Source organism: Polyodon spathula, chromosome 4 (assembly GCF_017654505.1).
Source record: "Polyodon spathula isolate WHYD16114869_AA chromosome 4, ASM1765450v1, whole genome shotgun sequence".
In the NCBI taxonomy this organism is placed as follows: domain Eukaryota; kingdom Metazoa; phylum Chordata; class Actinopteri; order Acipenseriformes; family Polyodontidae; genus Polyodon; species Polyodon spathula.
Window position 1 is genome coordinate 62,431,645 of NC_054537.1, and position 26,411 is coordinate 62,458,055.

Genomic DNA, 26,411 nt, shown 5'->3' on the forward strand with positions numbered 1-26,411 from the left:
ACACTGGCTGGGTAGCAGGGGGAATCGGCCCTGCCCCGCTGGCTGGTGGAATGCTGGTGTTGGCCGCTTGGGCTTGAATTGCAGGGGGAGGCGGGCGTGCTGGTGGCTGGGGTTTGCTCTGCTGCAAAGACAAAACAAATTTCAGAATTACTTAACCCTTTGGGACTGAATCATTTAAAAGTCAAATTTCTCACATGTCTAGGTTACATAGGAAAACTATTATTTACATACTCTTATAGAAGAGTATATAAAACTCTTATAGAACTCTTCCTAAGTTATAACATTAGTATTGTGTTGTTTAAAAATGAATATGAACTTATTTTCTTTGCATTATTCGAGGTCTGACAACACTGCATCTTTTTTGTTATTTTGACCAGTTGTCATTTTCTGCAAATAAATGCTCTAAATGACAATATTTTTATTTGGAATTTGGGAGAAATGTTGTCAGTAGTTTATAGAATAAAATGTTCATTTTACCCAAACACATACCTATAAATAGTAAAACCAGAGAACTGATAATTTTGCAGTGGTCTCAATGTTTTCCAGAGCTCTGTGTGTGTGTGTGTGTGTGTGTGTGTGTGTGTGTGTGTGTGTGTGTGTGTGTGTGTGTATATATAATTACAGTTAAATTTCTGTCAAGACTGCTTAAATATTATTAAAAATAAACATTTAAAAAGAGTTTCCATCATCATCCTTGCCACCTCCTCTGTGCACAACCTTTTGCATTGCAATTTACAGTAGTTACTGTCAATGGAATAAATTTCACACAACAGCAATATATATAACAAAAAAGAGAGAAATGTATTAGAACTAGTAATGGGAATTAAATGTACAGTCGCAAATTTATCTAACAGCTACAAAAATTCTGAAATTAACTGTGACAGTGTTGGCAAATAGATATAAATTATTTCACAAAAAAAAGATAAATGTATTAGAATTCTAAACACTCAAAAAGAGGTGTACAAAATGCAGAAATGTATTCTGATCTATTTATTGAATAATCAGTTATTTTTATAATAAGTTGCAAAAAAAGGAATTTGATTCCTTCAGTGTTATAACAACTTTGATCCACTCAACCTCACATCACAACACAAAAAGACTAGCTACAGTTTCTAGACAGTAACTGAATTCCAGACAAAAGAAAAAGGAGAAATCTTATAGGCCAGTTTTTATTGCTGGACTGTTGGGTACACCATTCACATATTTCCAAAGACACTAAACCCTCCCACACACGTTCATTTTCGAGACGACTGGTCACTCACAATCTGCAGTGCAATGCCATTGATATACACCACGTTCAGTACAATATAGGACACCCTGCAGCAATCAACAGTGATCGATTAGTTCTGAAAATAACATCAAGTTTGCCAAAAGTAGCTCTTCAGATCTGCTACATGTTGTAGCCATCACTATTTGTTCAGTTCAAAGCATCATCCTATATAAATACAGACTTTGGTAGCTGACTTGACTTTCAGCACGGAGAATCCGCTTAAATGAATGGCAATGAATGAATGATGATGACAGCGACTGCAATTGCAGAAGATTTATGACTATGAAGGGCGCTTGGCCCGAGTGAAATATAAATTTGGCCGGAGGTCTCATCCGCGAGTGCCAGGCGGCTACCTGTGCGAGGCAAGCTGGAAATACATGAACAGTTACATGCAGTTACATGCAGTTACATGCATCCCAGTGCCGCAGATAAGTGGCTGTAGTCACCTCTCATCAAAAAGACGAGGCTGCCCAACCATGAATGAATAATGAAAAATATTTAACGCTCAGTGCCACCTAATCCCCAAATACTGAATTTAATGAAAATCAGCAGCTGAGACCTGGCCTGTCCCCCAGAGCATCAATGCTCCGAGGGAGAGAGCCCAGCCCCTCCAACCCAACCACGCACCCCGCAGAACTAAATACCAACCACTCAGCACTCAGGTAAGAAAAAAAACCCTACTCACATATTTTTAATTTTTTTTATGATTGAGTTTGACAAAAAAATCTAATTGGAGCCCCTTAATGTTGTAGCCATCACGAGTTGATCAGATCAACGTGTGATCCACAATATAATAGACTTTAGTTTGCTGACTCGACTCTGAATTACAGACTGAATAACACAGATAACTCCTATAGGCTAATTTAGACGTCAATCATCCACTGTTTAAATGACGTAAGAGATCAACCATTCACATATTTCTAGAGATTAAACCCTCCCACACACACTGTGCAATTTTTTAAATGATCGTTTACTAACAGCCTGTGGGACAGTGCAATATATGGGAGGACGTACAGCATATGTCCCCTAGCACTGAAGGAGCTAATTATTCTCTTTATTTAGAACTGTGGAGGCGTGTTTTTGTTTAAACAAAAAAACAGCATACTAAAATTTATAAAATATGTCCTCTGTAACACACATTTTTTACCAAAAAGTATTTAATTGGGAATAACTGGAGACTGACCAAACAGTTCTAAAAATAACAGTCTGCTTATTTCATGTTTTACCATGTGACCAAAGGGGCTGTTTTTCTGTCCTTCTGCACATTCTGGACAACTAATCTAACCTGTCTTTAAATATTTAAAAATAAATAAATAAATAAAAATGACTAATGTAAATTCAGGTATTCTAATAAAATTTAACTTTGCTTTTATAACACAATGAATGAGATGCCAAAAGTAAAGCAATACCAAAATACAGCTTTTACTGTATGGCCTAAGCTGATTATGTAAAGGGTTACTGCAGTGTACTTACAAACACAGTTCTTGGTGCAGGTGTGGGAACACTGGAAGTAGCAGTGGCTGGTGTTGTGGTACTGCTGGGGGTGGACTGGTACGCAGGCACTGCAGGAAGCGAGGGAGCACTGGGCTGTCGAGCAATGCTCTGCTGTAAATCCCTGACAACACAAAAGGGTTAGAACATGCATTAAATACATCATGTAAGAGAGCATGCCTACTTATCTGCTGTTTTTGTGTGCACCAAAAAGCACTGTTTCACTTGGGAGAGAAAGATTTTTGACCAAACCTGTGACCATCATCTGAATAAAATCATTACACATGACTAGCAAGATTTTTTTTACCACACATTTATGCCTTGAGAGATTCCAACCTGTTTTCTGTATAGTTTAATAAACATTTAGCTTTATACATTACATTATGTACTTAAATTTACTGATATTAAACCGACAGAATCCCACAGTGCAGGATTCCGTGTGGCGATTCTGTTCCTGCAGCAGGCCAGTTTTACCCATATGTATATATTTAAACAGAATATAAAAATAATAATGAGGAGGAGTCATTTCAGCAACATTTTCCGGAATGGACAGACTTACTTGAGAAGTTCATCCCGTTCAGTTTTGCGTGCAAACACAATGTCGCTGCACTTGTTTTGGAATTTCAAAAGGATTTCAGTAAGTTCATTGTAGAACTGTAACAGAAAGGGCAGAAGGGGAGCTAATTTAAATATCTGTGATTCATCATTATTAAAACATGCAGGCACAGTAAATGAAAGGTTTAAGAATAGCTTATAAGGAAGATCAGAACATCTATATTAAATTAAACTGTGTGATGGACCTGGTGGCCCATATGGATCTGGTTACAAACTAATAGTCAAAGACAAAAAACTAATAGACCTCTATAGACCTCTATATTAAAACCAAGACATTTACAGCTACTGTACCACTAGGCATCATCTTCTGATGTAGACTAACCTTTACATATATTGAACATTAAAATTATTTAAGAAACTGGATCATTAAAATAATTATAAAGGGTACAGAATTATTTACAACTCTATTAAACAAGAATACAAATTATAGGTGATCAAGAAAACTTTGCAGGTTATTATTCAGGTACCGATACAATGTGAAAACACAGAACACAAGCATATCATTATTATTACAAAGCTAACTTAAACCAATAACGCAGACAGAAGAGTGCCACTTGTAATCTAAACAGTAAATTTAGTTATATCTGAATAACCTAGATGACAGAGTAGCAAAATAAATAAACATCCATCTTTATACTTGTTGTTTCAGTTACCTATGTGATTTATAGTTGAATATTTAAAAGGTTACACTGTTATATACAGTTAGCTTCTTGCTGCTGGGAGATGTTTTTGTGTATATGAATCAAACTGCTACAAAAACCTCAAGTTAATAATGTATTGTACAAACCTTGGTGCCTTCTTTCAGATTGTTGGAGAGTTCCACATAGCTATCGTGAGCAGCCGCAAGTTTCTTGAGCATCTCCTCTCTCTGGTTAGCATCTGCGTTTGATTGTTTCATTGTAGAGAATTCCTGATGAGAGTTCTGAAAAAGAAAGCATGTTTTTTTTTTTTTTTTTTTTATAGTAAAAATTAACCTGTTGCTGTACCTGCTGATGTAGAGATGAGTGGATCATTCAATTGATGTGTCAATCAATAGTAAGGCTGCAAATCTATAACACATATATATATATATATATATATATATATATATATATATATATATATATATATATATATATATATATATATATAATATATACATATATAACACTGTTCACACTGAACGTGGCAGGGGAAGTCAGTAGCCTGTCTGTTAGGTCACGGCTGCATGTACAGTGACTTTTGGTTGCCATGCAACAAACAGTAAATGCCAGCGGGAAGGGAAAACTCTTTACACAGAAGACACAAAGCTTAGTAAAAAAAGAAAAAAATTTCAAGTAATAAGGAGCAAAACTTTTTTTTTTTTTTTAAAACCTCATTTTAACTCCCACCCACATCATAATCCCCTCAAAATTGCCCTAAATATCAGGAAATAGTGTTTTAAAATACAATAACAAAAATGGTGCTTTTAAAAACAGATATTTTCTTTATTTGTGAGTTTTGTCTGGTTTGCTGGGTATAGGCAAAGAGAGTGTGAGTTAAAGGCATCATTATAATTGTATACACGTGATTAAAAAATGCAACTACTGTCATCCCATCATATCACACTTTTGGGGAACTGCAAAAAGCGGCAACAATCCATGGTACTGTGCATCTGACAACACAATACTTGGAACAATGAACAGCAAACAAAAAAAGATAACTGATCGCCCTGCTCTACCGGAGAAAGACAGAAAAATGTATGATTGCTGTGGGTCCATGACATTGCCATGAAAAGAAAAAGATACTGTGAATATCATCGGCTGATACAGGAGCTCCGGTTGGATGAAGGCAGATTTCAAACCACTTAATGTTGTATTATACAGCTCTGGAAAATCAGAAATCAGAACCATGAGCTTTCTCTCCATTTTATTTATTTATTTATTTATTTATTTATTCCATGCAAAGGAGCCGCCTACTTTCCCCTGATTGACTGCTGGTAGTTTACGTCACAGCGCAGCGAAAGTTGAAAACATTTTATCTCCTGCGCGCCGCTCTGCGGTTCCACTCGAGTGTCGCTTCCCTCTGTGTGACTACCTACATTGAAAACAATTGGTACTGCCGTGCCGCGTCCGGTGTGAACAACCCTTTAGTCACAAGCTGCCACATAATACTGGATTGGCACTGCACCTCTATTTTATCCTGCACATAGACACTGTAGTAAACAGAAGAAGATTTTGAAAGATTTTTTTTTTTAAAAATGTGTCAGGCAGCCATCTTGTTTAACGTGAGTTTCTTAAAAGTCAGTTGTATTGCTACAGTGTCAAGGATGATGCTTATGACGTTTCGAGTTAGTCAAGCAAACTGTTTGTCAACTGAGGCAGTTTTAAATTTCAGACGTAAATGTACATCTGGCGGCAATCTTGTTTTATAAAACATAACCATTTTGACATATTTGTATTCCATTGTTACTGGGACTATAACTACCAAGGCTGGAGTTTCTTGGTCAAACGGTGTTCAAATAGCAGCAGTTTGCTGTTAAGGGCGCGTTTCATTAAAGTTTGTGGCAGCCATTTCGACATTAAAATTTATCACAGAAACTTCTGCTTTGCAAACTTGATGCAGGTTTGGATGCTGATGACATATGCCAAGTGTCAGATCAATGGCTTAACCGGTTCCCAGGAAGAAGATTTCGAAAGGTTTCTAAAAAAAATGCGTAAAACAGCCATTTTTGTTTCCGGTCAACACAATTTTTTTAAAAGTCAGTTGTATTGATACAGTATCAGGGAAGATGGGGTTTGGAGTTAGTCAAGTAAATCATCTGTCAACTGATGCAGGTTTCAATTTCAAATGTAAAACGTATAAGTGGCGGCCATCTAGTTTTATAGAACATCACCATTTTCACATTTTTGTATCTCATTGTTACTGGGACGATAACTACCAAGATTGGAGTTTGTTGCATAAACTGTTTTCAAACAGCAGCAGTTTGTTGTTAGGGGCGTGTTTCGATAAGATTTGTGGCAGCCATTTTGACATTAAAATTTATCACAACAACTTCTGCTTCGCAAACTTGATGCAGGTTTGGATGCTGATGATATATGTCAAGCTTCAGATCAATGGCTCCACCGGTTCCCAGGAAGATGATTTCGAAAGGTTTTATCGAAAATGCATCACAACGCCAATTGCAAGGACGCAGCAGCAACATTTTTTCAGCATCTGACAGCCAATGTATCCAGCTTGTTACCTGCCAAGTCAGAACCTGATCAGTCACACAGCTTTGAAGCAGCAGCAGTTTAAAGTTTTGGGAAGAAAAAAATAATAATAATAATAATAATAAAAAAAAAAAAAACTTTAACAATAACAGGATTCCCAGCCTTTGGCTTGGAAGCCTAATAATGGATGAGATGGATACAGTAATTTGATCAATTAAATATGCGATTAAACCAAGATTAATTTTTTTCTCTGCTAATTTTTTTTTTTTTTTTTTAAATCGCTTGACAGCTCTAATAATAAAATAAATCTAGCATGATAATAGAATGCCACTGCTGACTTTATAGCTGACCTCCCAATAATGGTAATGTGCAGGTATTTAAAAAAGCATCACTGACCTGGATATTTCCCAGAATCTCTTCTTGGCTCTTCAAGCTCTGCTGCACTTTCTGGGTGTATCCTCCGTAGATGTTGTCAAGCTCTGTCACAGAGATTGCCTCCTCATTAATGGTGCCGTCTTGAGCAAGTGCTGTCAGGAATTTGCTGGTCATGTCACACTGGGCTGATTTGATGTCATTCTCCAGCTTCTCTCTCTCCATCTTTACTTCATTAACATTAGCCAACAGTGCTCTGAGCACTGACACAACCTAAAACAAACACAGATTAATAAAACAAAATATATAATAATTGACAACTGGATACTGTACCATTATTTCTTACACAGTTGATCCAATACCAGAACAGAAATAAATCAGCAATCATTTTCACCTGCTAGGGGGTGGTTATGAAAATGTATGTGCAAAACTCTACTAACAAAAACATGATGCCTCTACCTGCAAAGGGATTGGGCAACAGTAGACAGAGAAAGTGTTGGATCAGCTTAGTCACCAACACACTGCTCAATATTAAAGTCTTTATTTTTCATATTTTTATTTTGCACTACCAGGTTTCATTCCTGCCATTGCTATGGCAGTGTGAAGCTATATTGCATTACATACAGGCCTTTGATTAAGTGTATACAGTTATAGATGTGTACTGGAATATGACTGTTTGCCTTCTACAGGATCCGCTGTAGAAGGCAAACAGTAAGGAGCCAACTACAACTCTGCTATTCCAAGGCTTAGAGTTTAACAAACCACCTTTAGCTTTTTGCACACTCTGTCTCCAACTTGTATACGGATGTTTATTGTATAATCTCACCTCGCTGCCTTGCAAGGTTTTTGCAGGATTGGCTGAAGGAATTGCAGCAGTAAGCTCTGCCTCGGGTTTGCAAAGCAAGGCAATCATGTCCCTGTGATTGCTGTAGCGTTCTTTGACAACTTTATCCGCCTGGACAGCTTGGTCCAAAAATTTGCGTAAATTTTCTCCCTCTGGAAATAAATACATACATAAAGAAATACCTAAAATGTGAAAAATGTTACCACACCCTCAAGGAGAGATGTAGTAAAGACAATAAAAGTTGAACGGTTAATTGCGTGATCAATGTGACAATGGCCTGGTGGAAATAAAATGTACTGCTGGGCTGCAGAGTCATTTGGTCAAGTGACTTAAAAATCAACTTCATACATCTAAGCAATTGTAAAAAATAATAATCATGTTGTCAGGTGGATATAAATAGCTGAATGTATTGTGAAAACAGTACCTGTTCTTAGGGGCTTGTAAAGGTCATTCGATGCAGTTCTTTGCCAGCGTTGACCGAATTTGTTCCTGAGTTCGTTATCTGTGGTTTCTTCCTCATCCAGTATTCTCACAGACTAAATAGAAAGAGTGAATCAACAACAACTTGGTAGGTAGCCAGTTTGAAAGTATATGTATTAAACTGTTCCTTTACAAAGCTACCATGGGTCTTCTTACAGATCCTTTGAGAACAAAGTTTCATACACCTGTGCAGCAAAAACTGATAATTCCTCTGAAGGTAAAAGGGTTAACAAAGTATACCAGACAGTAGGCATGGAGTCGTAACATAACTAATGAACTTCAAACAGTTTTTGTGTTCCCCTCTCCCCATCCCTAATGAAGCACCAGAGGACAGTCATACTTCCCTATAAAATCATTTTTCTTTTGACTTGTAAAGGTAAATGCCAGCTGACCTCATCTAGGATCTCTCGGTTTCTCTGCAGAAGTTCAGGAAGGTCTTTTATCAGCTGGTCAATGCTCTGCAGGCCTCCCTGCTGGATAATAGCTCTGGACTTCTCCAAGATAGACTGGGGGATGCTGTCTCCAGAGAGATCCTCAATAGCAGCAGGCAAGTTCAGAGAGGCTAGGACTCTGAGGAGAGAAACCACAAATTACACATTTTCAGTGTTACAACATACTGCTTAAAGATGTAGAAATAGTTGAACTGAATAGCAAGAGAGATGCTGCTACTCACAGTTTACATAAATAGAGCTAGAATGGGGTGTTTGTTTTTTATTGGACAACTTCAGTAATCAAAAGTGATCAAGGGTATCATTAAAGTTAGCTTTGTACCAAATAGAAAGGCACTACCAAAAAACATGTGGTCTGTAACATATAAAGCCAGGATTAAAACAATGCAGCAGTATACAACTATTTTTATAGGATAACACTAATAAAGGTGACAAAAATCAGAGAAAAGAGCTACCAAATGTGAAGACACCCAGTGTGGTCGGTAACACTTATATGGGCAAAACAATGTAGCGGTGAAATAGTTAATGGAACAGAATGAAAGATAAAAGCTTCCCACAGTTGCCCACCTTGCCGCAGCTTCAGTATTAACGTCTTCATATTAGTTACCTTTAGCAGATTTAACATGCGAAGCAAATTAATCAATCATTGCCCCCCCACTGGGGGAAAAATAAAACCCAAAGAAAGATAAAAACAATACCATTATAAAAAGTAATTTATAATTTCAGCAAGTCTTGTTACCCATTAGACAGGTTTGTTGCTTCTCTCATTTGCCCGATAAGCCTATTTACTATTTCAGCCTTTCTTGAGTTGTAAACGCTCATGGAATGCTGCACTGCCAAAGGGACCATCTTCTCAAACAGGTCTGGAAAAACAAGAGTACAACTTTAGTTAACTTGACGTTGCAGTAAAAAAGCACCGATACGGAACTGTGAATGAGAAAGACACATGAATCCCATTTCTGTTACAGGTTAGCTTGCATCCTGAAGCATAGTCAAACTGAAGTCAGTGCCAATACTGTGTTGTTTTGTCATACTTAATATATAAAAATAAATAAAGAACATAACAGATAATTTTAAACAGATCAGTCTGTAAACCACTATATTTTGTATTACATTGTAAATGTACCTCCAGGATATGCACTATGAAGTGTAAACTACTTGTTTCCAGGTACAACCAAGGAAGACTAAAAACACATTACAAAATTCCTACAGAATCCATTTAACAAAAATGCAACCAAACATGGGAATTTAGGACACTTCAGTAAATAGGGTTTGGGAAGATGAAAACATAACATTCTTCATTCTTTTTCCCTGCTTGGGTACTAAATTCCTGCTATGTCAAAGAAGCTAACATCCATCCTATTTGAATAATCTGCTAATAAAGAGTCAAGACAGTGGCTGGGTTTACATGCACATGAAAATCGACTCTATAGTCATGACTGTATGACGTGGTCACGCGAATACATCGTAAAACAGCAAAAGAATGTCCTTTGGTCAGAGCAAATTTAAGTGCAGGGTCAAACGCTTTCTCACGATAAAAACAGCTGCAAAAACCCATGTAAACCGGAGCAGGAATCGTGTTTGTGTCTCACGAGATTTCAGCAGTCAAGACACCGTTTAACTGGCGGAATCTCACGTCATTCCTCAGCAAAGCCGCAGCAAGCCACACACATACAAGCAAGAATGCAAAGGACGCTGCAAATGTAAACCACCCGAATAGCCTATTATTAATGTTTGAATGTATTATAAATGCATGTTGTTAAGCAGAACTAACCAAACATTTAGCCTGATACTATTATTATTATTATTATTATTATTATTGGTAGTAGTAGTAGTCATATTTTCCTTCTATAATTCCTTTAAGATGTCTCAGGAACAACAGAGCTCCACCTCCTCTTCCACTGCAAAGAACTGGAATGAACTGTTTGCATCAATTGGCATATTGTGCAATAAGTAATGGATATAATTAACAAAGACTTTTATTTGGATGTTTATAATATTACAAGACATCCATGGTTCATTATAATGTGTGTGTGTGTTAAGCGGATTCTGTGCCTGGAACTTCTACCACAGCTGCAGACCAGCAGTCACTGGCTTCTCGGAGCAGAGGAAGGGTACAGGGACCGGCAGATGTGTACAGGAACATTAGGATGCTCAGCCTGGTACTCTGCCTATAGAACTAACAGTGCATGAAGCTGCTTAGGAACTTTGTATGTATTTTCACATATCCCCCATGTTCTCCATCTTATATTCACATAGGCCTAAGGATCATACCGTTTTGTATTGTATTGTAGTGTAAACCACATTTTGCTAAATTACTAGGCAGGCACGGACATTTAAATATCCCCACCCCTAAATTACTATGAAGAGAGCGATCTGCATCGATACAGACGACTTTTTTCCTAAATCAGAACAGCATAGCAATGCATTTCCTGAAAGGTACGGCAAAAACATAATGAGGAAAACTGTCATGACGTGTGCATGTAAACGCTGTCAGTGTCTATACTTCTCAATGATGACAAAAGTAACCTATTACTGAAACTCAATAAAAAGATATTCTGGGAGTTGGAAGGATATTTGCTGTTTCAGGACCTACAAGCTGGAATGCCCTATTTGTTTTAAAAACAGAGACAACTTAAAAATCTATTTCATTATGCACTTGCTGAAACTCTAGTGTAATGTCAGTACAACATGATGATATGGGGACAATGAACTGTAGCCCTGGAAATAAGGAATGTTAAATGATATGACAGTATATTATCATATATTGTCATATCATTAGATCATCACAAAAGCCTTGAAACACAATTAAAAACATGCATGTGTTTATCATTATAAGTAAGGCAATTGATCAATGTATCTTAACTGGAGCCTTGTAAAATGAAAGCCATGTCAATCAATTATCAACTCATTGTTGCATGTATAAATAACATATATCATATCACAAACTAATAGTAAGAGAGTACATGAGTTTGCCTTACCAGTGAACTTCTGGCTAATGGGCACTTTGATTACTGTAGACTTTACCAAGGCAGCTTTGCCAATGGCCTCCAGGTCTTTGAGATCTGGAACCCGGTCATGATAGATGAAGTCATTGTCTTTCTTTGCAGCAGTTAGGGCACGGGCAATTTTATCGGAGAGATCTTTCACGTTGACATACTCATCATAGCGAGATGCCACTGTTTTTACCAGCTCTGTCGCATGCTGAAAAATATAGATTACACATTCTGAATGTCTTTTGAAATGATATAGAGCAGCTGCGCATCTACATACTGCCACTCTTTAGCTCTTAATAAACCTCGCCTGACAGCAGGATAATTAACCCCTTAAGTTTTGCATTTAAATACAAGAAAAATACAGCTGAAAGAGGTTCCCATTGGAGCAGGATTACAACCAAGTTTGAAGTTTGAACCAAGTGTGTGTGTAATATATATATATATATATATTACACATCCAACACACTTGTGTTCAAACTTCAAACTTGGTTGTAATCCTGCTCCAATGTTAACCTGGGACAGCTGTATTATACCCTGTGGTACATATATATATATATATATATATATATATATATATATATATATATATATATATATATATATATATATATATATATATATATACATACACACACATGTATATACAGATATACACACACACAGTGCCTACAGAAAGTCTACACCCCCTTGAACTTTTTTTCACATTTTGTTGTGTCAGTGCCTCAGTTTCATGCATTTAAATGATGATTTTTTTCCACTTATCTACACACCATACTCCACACTGTTAAGTGGAAAAAAGTTTTTAATGAGAAAATGATATATTAAATACAAAACTGAAAGATCATAATTGGATAAGCCTCCACCCCCCTGAGTTAGTACTTAGTGGAAGCACCTTTGGCAGCAATTACATCTGTGAGTGTTGGGATAGGTCTCTACCAACTTTGCACACCTAGATTTGGCAATATTTGACCATTCGTCTTTACAAAACTGTTCAAGCTCTGTCATGTTCCTTGGGGAGCATTGATGGACAGCAATCTTCAAGTCATGCCACCAATTTTTGATTGGATTTAGGTCGGGGCTCTGACTGGGCCACTCAAGGACATTTACCTTTTTGTTTCTTAGCCCAAGACAACACTGTACAACAATCCTATTTGAATGGTATATGAATAAATCACTTAAACCTTAATAGTTAGGTCCAGCTATCAACTAATTTGTATCTTTCTGAAGTAAAACTTGCAGGGTTACCCACATGAATGTTGTGAAGACTGACTGGTCGGGACCACATATTTAGTGCCTTTAACCTGCTTTTAGTGAGCACTGCATTTAGAAAACCCACCTGTAACCTTCCAACCTCCTCCCCAAATTTCTTCTGCTGCTTGGCCAGGAGGGACTGGTGGTACTCTGCATTGGCCTGCATGATGCAGTGCTTTGCAGCAAGGACAGGCAGCACTTCCTGAAAATAAAAATACTGACCAGGGGAAAGTCCAGCCACAAACAACCACACACACACACAACCACAAGATGGGATGCAGGAAGAGGAAAAAAAGGGAGGACAAAAGGAAATGAGAATTAACTGTTAATGTTTTAGAGAGGTTAATCATTAGGAGTAACAAGAATTGGTAGGCAAAACATTGGCTTGAATTAAATAAAAAAATACCCAGTTTACTGACATGAGATCTGTTCAATTATCTTTAAGCTTCTGTATTACAGCAGTGATAAAATTGGTAAATTCAGTCAAACTTATTTTTTCAACATGTGTTTTTAGAGATAATATTGGTGGAAAAGAATGGTTGCTTTATTCTGTACAATTTAGACTTCTTTAAACATGTTATGCACACTAATAACAATGTTTGCTTTAAAAAATGGTGGTTATGTTATTTGTTATTTTATATATATATATATATATATATATATATATATATATATATATATATATATATATATATATATATATATATATATATACACACACACACACACACACACACACACACACACACACACACACACACACACACAATAGCGTGCTTATTCTTGTTATTCAATTGCTGTTTTTTTCATTACACAATTGTAAATATCATTGTGTGGAGATAACATTCAAGCCAATGTCATTTTTACCCAACAACTCTTGAATAGGTAACGTAACTGTGCATGCATTAATAAGTATAGTACAAACACAATACTACACTTATTCTAGAAAGTGATTAGAGATCATTCATATATTTATTTTCTTTCCCATCTGCCCCTTCCATTGCCAACCCCCCATACCAGGTTGTAAACACACTGGTATTCTTTCTACTTATGGTTGCCAAGACCTTTTTTTCTGAAATACGTTTGGCATTCACCAACAAGTGTTCAAGCGTTGGCTGTTCAAAAAAAACAAATAATGTTTAAATATACGAATGACCGAAAATTCCTTATTATCAGTTATAATGATTTCAGCATATGAAGGAAGAGGTAAAATGTTCTTGCTGTGGTCCATCCAACACCAGTGCCACCACCAATAATCCCATGGTTAAAGTGAAAAGACACACTGTTCATGTCACACATCTTCTACAAAACAATATGATGTGTGATACTACAGAGGAGTTAGCATGGCCAGAAAAGAAAAGGGACAGTTAAGATTGTAAGGAGTGCTTTGGGGCACATTCTTGGCATCAGTAGGTTAAGGCAGGTCTCCTGACTGTATGGAGACAGCAGCACTTTTCAATGTCCAGAATTATATGGTATGTATGTATTCATTTGTTTATTTTTTAAATGACTGGTGAAGGTGCTTATTCAAGTTTACTGTTAAGTCTTATGGAAAAGTGTGATGACAAATACAACAAATTTACTCAATGTAAAACTACCTTGCAAATTAATAAAAAATACATATACATGGTGTCTTATGTATGTATGTATGGTGTCTTATTTTCCATGTAGACCAATCTTAAAACAAAAAAGGTCACATAGTTTTATTTTTATTTTAACATCATAATCTACGAATACATATGCAACCAAATAAATGTTGGTCTTTTAATGGCAAAACAACATTAATTAACAAAAAAACCCCAAAAACTATATATAGTCTACATTGGTTTGCAATGTGTGGGGATTCTGTATGTGTTGTCTTTCTAAAATGAAAATGGGCAAATGAAAATGTAGTCATATACCTTTGGTAAATTCTCCTTGTACTGACACTGTTTGAAGGCATCACCATAAAAATCTGCAGCTTGGTTAGCAAGTCTAGCTATAATGGCATCCTTCATTTTGTCTGTAATAAAGAAAGAAAATATTTTAGAACACACAAATCTTTAAGCAAGTGGCAATGTCAGGGTTTTGAAATCCATTGCTGCTCCTGGTTTTGTCATAATTTATTGAAACATTCTAGAAACTTTTGGGGGAAAAGAATCCACATCGGAACAGAGATTACTATATCATTAAAAATAAAAGTACACCCAACTTTAAATAATAAGTGAGTTATTCTACACATCATTTTTATCTCCACGTGGGTTTGTGCAGCTGTTCTGAGGCAAAGCAAGTGAAGACATTTGTGTCTATTAACTACAGGAGGAACATGCAGTCTTATCTTACAGGTGTCACACAACAACTGCACATAAGGCTATAAACTCCCATAGTTCGTATATATTACTTTTCTTATAATGATTATTTCTTTCTATATAAGCTTACAATGGATTTGAAAAATACCCCATCGTGGACGTCAACCCCCTCTTTGTCAGTTATGCTCAGAACATGACCAATGCAGTTGTTTTGCTTCCTTATCACTACTAGTTTCAGAATCTTTATATTTAAAACTGCAAAAGGATTATATATGAATGTGCGAGATTTGTGCACGTTTGTCTGTTGGTGAATGGCAATGGAATGGAAAAAGGGTTTTCCTCAATAAAAATTCAATTTATTTCGTTTTGGGGCCCTCTAGTGTTGTACATGCTCATAATATTTTGGAATGGTCAAAGGAAAAACTAATATTAAACTAAAAATGTCAACATAAAATTTGTTACAAGTAGACACGCCTATTTAATTAAAGCTCATGAGTTTTCCTGCCAGTGTCTTAATCACCAGGTTTGGTACCATTTAAAATAGGAGTAAAGCTGCTGTAAAGGATTTGTCAAGTAATAATAGTTGTTAGCTATATTTTATTTTACCTGTATTTTCAGCGGTTGAAACAATGGGGCAGTGACATGGTTAATATCTGCTGAGTATCACCTGTAATGGAACTTCATTGGGAGAACCAAAGAATATGCCAGCCTTCACATACTGATTAAACATGTTTTACGGTCTCACTAAAAATAGGTAGTTTCTTTTTCTTTACTCCTTACCCTCTGTACTTGTTTTGACTAGTTTTATCCTTTTAACATATTCATTTATTTAAAAATGGGTAAATCTGACTAGTTTAAGTTAGTTTTTATATACAGTACCAGTCAAAAGCTTGAGTACACCTGCTTGAAACCAGGTTTTTCATGATTATCTATGCTTTTAACTGTATAAAAACTTGTCTATAAACACTTAATATTTCATTATATGATAAGTGTACTTATATAAGCTGATAATCACAAGTGAATTGCATTCAAAAATTTAATTTTTAAATGAAAATGTAAATCTTGTCAATTTCAATGAAATGGACAGATGGTTAGATGTTCTCTGAGTTAACTAGCATGTTACCTAGTTAACCTTTTGTCACCAATTATTGTTAACAGGTGAGGGTCCATGATTACTGTAAATATAGGTAGCATTGGCACAAGTTTGTCATTCCAGAATGTAAGGGAGCAGAAAATGGCAAAATACGCTCATTTAAGCAATTAGTCTGTAATTACTTTAAGAAATGAAGGTCAATCTTTAAAACAAATTGCAAGAACTTTGCAAGTGTCTGTAACTGCTGTGGCCAAGACCATCACACAATTTGAAGAAACTGGCACTCATGAGGACCGAACAAGGTCAGGCAGGCCAAGGGTTACCTCAGAATCACAGAACAAGTTCATTCGAGTCACAGGTCTGTGAAACCGACGATTAAGTGCCCCTGAAATACAAGCTCAGCTAAATGCTACTAGAAGTGCACATGTTTCATTTAGTCTTGAACAGATGCCAAAGACAACTGTTCAAGACTAAATGCTTCAATAAACTAAAACATACTCTAATCTCTGAACGCAGTTGAGATTCAAGGAAACACATGTACATGGATTAGGGAGTGGTTAACATGTAGAAAACAGAAAGTACTGATTAGAGGAAAAACCTCAGAATGGAGTGTGGTAACCAGCGGTGTACCACAGGGATCAGTATTAGGTCCTCTGCTATTCCTAATCTACATTAATGATTTAGATTCTGGTATAGTAAGCAAACTTGTTAAATTTGCAGACGACACAAAAGTAGGAGGAGTGGCAAACACTGTTGCAGCAGCAAAGGTCATTCAAAATGATCTAGACAAGATTCAGAACTGGGCAGACACATGGCAAATGACATTTAATAGAGAAAAGTGTAAGGTACTGCACGCAGGAAATAAAAATGTACATTACAAATATCATATGGGAGATATTGAAATTGGAGAAGGAATCTATGAAAAAGACCTAGGAGTTTTTGTTGACTCAGAAATGTCTTCATCTAGACAATGTGGGGAAGCTATAAAAAAGGCTAACAAGATGCTCGGATACATTGTGAAAAGTGTTGAATTTAAATCAAGGGAAGTAATGTTAAAACTGTACAATGCACTAGTAAGACCTCATCTTGAATATTGTGTTCAGTTCTGGTCACCTCGCTATAAAAAAGATATTGCTGCTCTAGAAAGAGTGCAAAGAAGAGCGACCAGAATAATTCCGGGCTTAAAAGGCATGTCATATGCAGACAGGCTAAAAGAATTGAATCTGTTCAGTCTTGAACAAAGAAGACTACGTGGCGACCTAATTCAAGCATTCAAAATTCTAAAAGGTATTGACAGTGTCGACCCAAGGGACTTTTTCAGCCTGAAAAAAGAAACAAGGACCAGGGGTCACAAATGGAGTTTAGAAAAAGGGGCATTCAGAACAGAAAATAGGAGACACTTTTTTACACAGAGAATTGTGAGGGTCTGGAATCAACTCCCCAGTAATGTTGTTGAAGCTGACACCCTGGGATCCTTCAAGAAGCTGCTTGATGAGATTTTGGGATCAATAAGCTACTAACAACCAAACGAGCAAGATGGGCCGAATGGCCTCCTCTCGTTTGTAAACTTTCTTATGTTCTTCTTATGTTCTTAATCCCACCATTAGATCAAGCCAAAACAAAAATGGAAGACAGGATACCTGATGTGGCTTTCAGGAAAAACACCTCCTGTGCCTGAGCCAGCATGATCTGACTGAGGGTCCCGACCGTGTCTGGAGAGATGTCCATGGTGGGCTCTCGGTTCAAAGCAGACAACACTGTGTCTTTAATGTTGGAGAAAGCCCCACTGGCCAGCTGTCAGAAAAAAATAAAAATAAAGAGGAGCATTAGAGAAACACTTTGAGCAAGCTAGGCCTTCCCTGCACCTAAAAACGTCATGTTTTGCAGTTCAAACACATTCCAATTCTCTAGATACAATAAAACCTAAAGCAAAATTACGAGAATGCAGCAGTGCTGTATTTGAAATATTTGCATGTCGTTAAAAAAAAAAAAAAAAAAAAAAAAAAGCTAAAATAATAAAGCTAAAAATAGGTAACTAATAGAACACTGATTATCTGAATTTTGTTCCAAACATCTATGTGCAGAAGTTTTTGTAAATGTCTCCGCTGCCACCATCTGGTCCGGCATTGGAAATAGGTTGTGAATCTGTCCAATTTAAAACAGCAAACTGAAACCACAAGCTAGAACCCAAATCGGAATAACATTTTGGTTCATGCCAGTCAAAAGAATCAAGATTCAAATATTTTTAGACACAACTGCAAAATAACCTGGACGGTTAAAAATGCAAATGTGTTCGAATTCCACTGCTACGGAAATCCACACTGAAAATATTAAAAGGATACAGACCTAATTTAACATAAACCTGACAGATTGGATATGTGTATGCATAAAGCATGGGTCATAATCTAGAAATACATTTCTCAAAATCTTGTATGATCATTTAAGTAACACTTCAAGATACTGTTTGCTATGACACAAACTATAGATAAAATAAATACATAAATAATGTGTGTGTTTAATAAGCAGCAGGAAGTGAACAGTGTGGCAACAAGGACAATCCCTTGATTTTACCTGATAATATTTAGCAGCTGTCTTCAGTCCTTCATCGTTATCTAAGTTTTGTTCATAGGCGATCTGGCTGGCCAGGGCACCAATATTGAATAAAACACAGCTCTTCTCATATCCCAGACTAGCCAGGGCTGCAAGGCAAGCACTCATTGATTAAGCTGGATAATATCACAGGCACATACACACCATGTGCTTTTACTTTTGCTACCTATTCAGTTCATAGTGTACTAATGAATGGTAATCAATCACAAAAAATAACTGAGATACATAGTTTATTGTTTTTGGTATTTTATGTAAAATTATTATTAACAGAGTACCATCAGCCAATCAGCTTCCAGCTCTAGTGGGCTTCTATCAGACAGATGACCGCTGGAATGTCACAGCATCAATCTGTTCAAATGTAGTCTTATTTTCACTCACCGTAATGAAAGCTCAGTTCATCTACTGGGCAGCAAATATTACACAATAGGTCCAAATGTATTTTACCCACCATCAAAACTAGCCAAAAAATACTTTTCACCGACAAAAGCAACCAGTCTTATACCTACAACTGCCACATCAGCCAAACACAGCATATCAGCTAGGCTAGAGCTCCACATCTTTCAACAATATCAAACCGAGACACTGACAAACTATAAGTAACTCTGACAAGTAAAAAATGATTTGCTTAATGAAGTTTTTTTTTTTCTCTAATTGTGTATATGATCCTTTTTAAACAGTTTCAGCACTATTTTCCTGAAGCTTTTCTCAGTGCAAGGGTACCCCACAGATCATTATAAGTTCCGGTCTAGGTTTTGAAGTGCTTTTTTAAAGAAAATAATGAAAAATAGTTTAATAGCAATACTGCCTTCTCAATGAATGCTCTACCATGTAGTAGTTGACCTTGACTTTCGTTAGCGCCCCTTCCTTCAGCTCAGAACACATAACTCCAGTCACAACCAACAACTGCACGATACAGCCTTCATACAATTGAACACAATTAGCACATTTAAAAACAGCACAAGATATTTAATCCTACGATTATTAAAAAAAATAAATAAAATGACCTTGCATTCAGATTGCCAGTGGTATCTGAACTCCAGAATGTGTGCCATTTGTGATGCACACTGCAGGCACACATCTATACCTTATTAGTATGTATCTCTTAGCAGTATTCAAGTTTTATGCTACTCAGGTCTCTGGCACGGAACATGGGCTCAGCCTTATGCTTAATGCGGTGTTACTAAAGTACCATTACACAGTTCAACTCCCCCCCTGGGATGCACATTTCTCATAAACAATGGAGGCAGTCACACAGATGATTTTTTAATGTATCTAGAGAACCGCTTGGCCAAATGTGATAAGAACTTGCGAACGACCATCTTTAGCGAATGTAAATTACTATTACTGAATGTATTATAATCCAATGGTAAATGGAAGCTGGCTGGCTGTCCGTCCGCCTATCTGGACATCATACTTGAAATGTGCAAAGCACATTCTTTATTATTGATAGAAACAGAATAATAGTATGTCTGTACACTATCTTCTTATTAAATATAGTTTTCAAGGTTACTGCTTCAACATTTGCTTTACAATCAATGTTTTTTTTTTTTTTTTTTTTTTTTTTTTTTTTTTAAAAACTAAAATAAGTCAAGGGTTTTGTATCTGCCTAGCACAAATAAGCTTGTTCAAATGGTGATAATGCCTTCTAAAGCTTATGCAATGGATTTGGAAATTAAAACCCCAGAGGAGGCGAGTTACACTTAAATAATGAACATAAGAAAAATAAACCTCACCAAGCTTGACTGAGCCTCCAAAAAGTGATCCTTTATCAAACGCATCCTTCCAGGTAAACGTTAAACACAACTGAAAAACAAAACATACTTAATAATGTCTCTTGCCCAGACAATTGCAGGGTCTATTCATTCTGTCCCATCTCCCAAGGTTTTTTTCTCCAATTCAACAGATAACCCAAATTTGTCATACCTGATTTTCAGAGAATGGAAACTTGGGTTCAATGGCACACAGCTGATCATAGTACCTGTAAAAAAAAAAAAGATCTGCATTTTGAAATCAGAACTGATTAGAAAAAAGGGCCCCATTCGTATAATGTACTTATTTTTAAATGATGTTAAAAAAAAAAAAAAAAAAAAACACAAACACACAATGCCAGAAGAGATTCAGTTAAGTCCATACTGCATTTTTCATCATATTTCTCTCTGTACTGCAAAAACAAAACCCATTGCAGACCACTTCCCTGGTATTCAAAAATCTCACCTGTTTATTGCTTTGAACAGAAAAAATATATAAATATGTTAAGCATGTGGGCTAATGATGTCACCATCACATTTTTTAGTTTAGAGAGCTACTTATACAGAAGTAGCATTACAAAAAACAATAAAACTTACTTGTTTGTTTTTTAGCTAAAAACAATACTAACAATGTCTACAAGGTTAGATTATTTTGTAGGGTGTCAGGTTTTGGTATTTCCAGATCCTATTTTGTAACAAGGACAAGACAGGAGATGTCGACTGGCATGTTGCAAATGTAGTACTGTGACTGGTTAGCCAGTGTTGGGACGTCAGGCCAGAAGCAGGAACATAAACAAGCAGGCAGGAACTGAATGGCAGCGCTGTGTTTATTTAAACACAAAAACAAAATAAAAAGGTTTAAACAGAAAACACTGGTCACACAGCAAATAAAACAGATAAACAAAACAAAGCCTCAAACAAAAAATAACCGTAACTAAACAAATACGGTGCTGGAGCTTCCAGCCCTCATAGCAGCTGTTTTTACTCTCTCTCTCTCTCTCTCTCTCTCTCTCTCTCTCTCTCTCTCTCTCTCTCTCTCTCTCTCTCTCTCTCTCTCTCTCTCTCTCTCTCTCTCTCTCTCTCTCTCTCTCTCTCTCTCTCTCTCTCTCTCTCTCTCTCTCTCTCTCTCTCTCTCTCTCTCTCTCTCTCTCTCTCTCTCTCTCTCCTAGCAGAGAGAAATGCAGGCTTATATGTAGTGGCCAAGGGGTTTAACTAGCGAGTAATTATTGTATTACCCCTCAGCCGCAATCTGCACGAGTTTATTAATGTGGATGGGACTTCCCATCCACGCTGCAACACAGCAAGAAACAGAGATCCTCACAACCCCCTGCAGGCGAGGCAGGACAAGTCATGCACAAGGTTATGCTTTGTGGAAGTAGTTGTCAGCATAACATTCTAGATCAATGGTTGTCAGTAGATAGATGCAGTCTGTGTCATAGGAGGACGTACTCCCTAGCAACGCATAGACGCCAGTCCACGGAGGGGAAACTACATTTCTGCCATAGTGTTATCGTTTCTGTCAGACAGAGAAACCTGTTTTTACCTTTCAAAACAGGAAGAATGGCCTACGATTTAATTAGTGCTGTTTTTATTCTTCTTTCAAAAATAGCATAAATATTAGGTCCCCCCCCCCACCAATCGTAGCCTACTGCATAGTAGTAGTTTCTGCATGCGAGTTGTATTGTATTATCTGTGCATTATCTCAAATTTGAAATATTCTAATAAACTTTACTGTGATCATGTGATTGTGGAGTTTTGCTTTTGTTGTCGTTGTTCCGATATATATGGTTGTTGCACCTTTAAAAAACGTAACTTACACTTGATCACAGGTACGATTGCAAGAATAAGTGGAAAACCTGTTTGTCACTGTTGTTCCATAGTTAAGGAATATACAACAAACATTGTTTATAGTAAGTTGATATGGAAAGATGCATGCTGGGAATAACAAGGACAGACAGGAAAAGGAAGGAATGGATAAGAGCGCAAACAAAAGTATGCAATGTTATTATAAGAGCGAAAAAACTGAAATGGCAGTGGGACAGACATGAAGCAAGAAGAACAGACCATCGCTGGACCAAGGAGATACTAGACCTGATCCCAAGATATATAAAGCGACCAAGACGACGACCTCCATGAATATGGTAAGATGAAATTAGGAAACACAGTGGAGCAAGATGGATGCAGCAGACAGGCTTTTGTGAGCAAATTATTTTAGCTCAGAAAACAAGGAAATGCTGGTTTTAGTGTAGCATGACTGCTAATAAAAACTTTAGTAAATCCACTCATCTAGTGAATGTATATATTTTTAGTTCAGTAAATATTTGTATCATGAATAATGAAAAAAAAAAGTTTGTATCAGAATCGGTTCCTGACATTTATTGATATGGAATACCGGTAATCGAAATAGACTCCAAAAATCACATTTGGTGCATTCCTGTCAAGGTGAACTCCCTGCCTTTCACTTGTCCGTGGAACAATCAGAAAAAATCCCTTACTCGAACTCAGCAATGCAGTGTATAGCAGTATAACTAATATTCCCCTGGTCCCACCGGCCCAATGCAGCCTGATGAAAATAAATGCAATCCCCCCCCGAAAAAAATAAACAAAAACATTTCAAACAAAATACATAAGAATCTCCCTCTCGACCAGTGAGGGCACTGTACAACAGGAGCTGCGGGCTTCCTACTGAATGGTTGGGCAGTTCATCCTGGAGACAGTCGGGAGCCGGCCATTCAGGAAGAGGGCGGCGTTACGGTACCTGGAGTCATCGCCCTAGTACGATGAGCGAAGTTTCAGTCATGAATTGGAGGAGACGTGATTGAACTAGCTATCGGAGGGGGCGGGGCTTAGGGTACTTTAGGGGGACGTGACGCCGTAATCGGCTCCTTTGTTGTGGTTAATGGGAGGAGACAAGGACGGAATCTTGAATGAAGTGTGGGTTCATTGAGGAGTATTGTGTTTGTTTTACCAGACGGCTGATACGAAGCTGGAGCTGCAGCAAGAAGCCCGGACTTGAACGCGCACGAGCACCAGCACTCAGAGCACCGCACCTATACACCGGAGCACTACCAACCACTTTGACACAGTGTGCCATAGAACATCTTTGTTATTCCCTGCAAACTGTAGATAAAGGAGATAATGTGTTCTCTGCTCGTTATCTTCTATCTTTTGTTTCTTTAACACTGTAGATGCCTACCTGTGTGGTGTGACCTTTCAAGTCCACTTCCTTTTTTAAAAGGAAGTCCTGTACCCAGAAATACGAATTCAATTTAAATGTTTCGCTCTTATTATTGAAGTAAGAATACTGTTTTATTCTGAACACTGTAATAAAAACAATTATTGCCATGATGTTTATTTTTCATATATCGATTATCAGCTATAAATTATCACAATAATCATGCTTGTGGGCTGAATAAATTTAACATGTAACACTTCTTGGAACTGAACAAATTTAAAGCTAAATACACTTGAACCACATGAATACCGCTTCTACAAGGCACTGAGTTCAGAAGAAATAAAAACTAGACAGTTTTCATAGACCTGCACTTTTAATAAACGTTATGCAGCAAAGGTTGGTTACAAGAAAACTGTTTTAAAAAAGCTTTCCAGTTTATGCAAATTCTGAATTGCGATTTAAAAATATCAGCTGTTAAAAAATATCATCAAGTCCTGCTTTGCCAGTGCAAAATGTAGGATCAAAATGAAACCAGAACAAAGTTGAAATCAATACAATACAACTTACATGTATCGGCTTATGGCTACATATCCTTGCACATAAAACAAGCGAATAATTTTACTGTATTTTGGGCAATTCTTGCTGTATTTTGAGTACGTTCAGAAAACACAGTTAATGTTATGTTTGAGCTTACAATGATACAATTTCTGATTGCCGTTTATTAATAAAAATACAAAGTAAGCTAATCCATGGTGTTGTACATTTTAACAAGTTAACTGAGATGAAGAGTTAAACACAGGACCCAAGTAACGTCATTATTTCTAGAGTCGGTGTCAAACCTCAATGAAAAGAATGTTCCGCCGAGCTGATGAAGAACATTGTGTAGAACACACACACAGAGTTGTAATAAACTCAAATGGTATATGTGATGTTTGTATTCATGCTTATGAGTGTATGCATGGAAAAGGGGCTGATAATAAAAACGCTGATGAAACAGGATGAGTTTGGTGCGCAATGTGGATTGAGTATAATTTAGTACTCGTAGGTTCTGTTCATATTTGTGTACAACAGTACACAACAGTATTCCATTCAAAATGGTATGCTTTCATTAAGCCAGTACCAGGTACATATTTATGAATGTGTCTGGTTTCTTTTCCAATGCAGAGACCAAACATTTTGCTTTAGGAAACATATGACAGCATGTTACTGTGTGATGGTTTATGGTTTATTGGAAATAAATAAAATGTGTTAAAAAAAAAAAAAAAAGATTTATGAATGCTACCTGAAATTTTTTTTAAAAAAAAGTAGACTAATGTGTTGTGTTGTCTTGGAAAACTGCATTGCTGGAACGTGCCCGCAGAGTTTGAAAACTACTTGTCTAATGTCGGACAGGTCTGTAGCAAGTATTGATAATACTGCGTTACTGGAGATGAAACAGGACTTAACAGTGCATTAAGTTTCATATGGAATAGCTAATGTCAGTCAATGTGATGAACAAGTAAATAATACTGTAGTTTAAGTCTTCCCCTTCTTTTTTTCAGGCACTGTAGAAACAGATTTGTAAAGGTGTATGAAACAGATCTGAAAATGTGGCATGCCCCTTGATTGCATTTAAAGGAAAGGCATGGATGGATAAAGTTCTACTTCAAACTGCAGTACATTTAGATAACACGCGTAACGGATAGCTGGGTGACGTAAGACCAGGAAGCATACACAGGCTCAGTACTGCGGGGTGAGTCTCAAATGCACTCTTTTTATTAAACAAATTAAATAAACTAAAAACACAAACAGAACACCATGGTGGCCAAATAAACAAACAATATTTCAACAAGAATTGCGCTGGTGTAAAGACAATTGTTTTTAGTTATTTCTTTTACTGTCTCTCCGTCTCCAGTCTCCTCTACTCCACCACAGCCAACCCCAGTCAGCAAAAGCTGCTGGTTTATAGAGGGGTCGAAGGACTAACTGGTTACCTCGTTTATCCCTCGACCACAATTCTCGTGGTCAGCACCCAACCTGTCAATAAATTATTAGATGTCGACCACGCATTCTCACGGAGGTCTTTTGGCAGAGACGAGAAGCAAACATTGTCCCTGCAAACTACATTTAACTAAAATAACAACAGCACAAATACATTAAACAATAACAATAACACAAATATAAATAAACACAGGGGTGCGGTGTGCTCCGTAACATACAGACTGGGGGGTTCCGAATAACTTCCACCTGTTCCTATCATGATATGGTGTGTGCTGGGCAAGGGTTAGGTTTAAAAAAAAAAAAAACACACACTCTGCCACCCCTTTGCCTCCCCTTTTCCAGAATCCTGGAGTCGCCACTGCTCGAGTATAATTTTCTGATTGTACAGTCACATTTACGTGTATACTGTAAAAGAAATACCATATTTTACAGTAAATTTACCTTATTAATTACTTAATAAAACTGTAGATTAATGCCAGTTTATTAAAGGTACATCATTGTTTAAGTATTTTACATCAATATTGAATATCTACCATAATTTAAAAAAAAAAATCATGTCTGTTTAGTTAAATGTACTGT

General features: G+C 36.9%; 1 protein-coding gene across 3 annotated transcripts in view; it reads right to left on the reverse strand.

Annotated features, from left to right (window-relative positions):
• Positions 1-26,411, reverse strand: part of LOC121314712 (programmed cell death 6-interacting protein-like) — a 31,295-nt gene that overhangs the window by 1,569 nt on the left and 3,315 nt on the right. The window contains exons 2-17 of one of the 3 annotated variants that reach the window (XM_041248278.1): positions 20,853-20,907; positions 20,663-20,732; positions 18,891-19,018; positions 17,960-18,113; positions 14,840-14,940; positions 13,024-13,140; positions 11,673-11,895; positions 9,431-9,554; positions 8,635-8,812; positions 8,187-8,298; positions 7,745-7,914; positions 6,943-7,191; positions 4,164-4,298; positions 3,321-3,415; positions 2,744-2,885; positions 1-121 (exon numbers count right to left, since the gene is read on the reverse strand). The exon at positions 1-121 is cut by the window's left edge and continues 67 nt beyond it. In XM_041248278.1, the coding sequence (XP_041104212.1) occupies positions 1-121; positions 2,744-2,885; positions 3,321-3,415; positions 4,164-4,298; positions 6,943-7,191; positions 7,745-7,914; positions 8,187-8,298; positions 8,635-8,812; positions 9,431-9,554; positions 11,673-11,895; positions 13,024-13,140; positions 14,840-14,940; positions 17,960-18,113; positions 18,891-19,018; positions 20,663-20,732; positions 20,853-20,907 (2,174 nt within the window). Of the gene's footprint in view, positions 122-2,743; positions 2,886-3,320; positions 3,416-4,163; positions 4,299-6,942; positions 7,192-7,744; positions 7,915-8,186; positions 8,299-8,634; positions 8,813-9,430; positions 9,555-11,672; positions 11,896-13,023; positions 13,156-14,839; positions 14,941-17,959; positions 18,114-18,890; positions 19,019-20,662; positions 20,733-20,852; positions 20,908-26,411 lie in introns of all 3 variants that reach the window. The other 2 variants (XM_041248276.1, XM_041248279.1) reach the window with 2 other exon arrangements.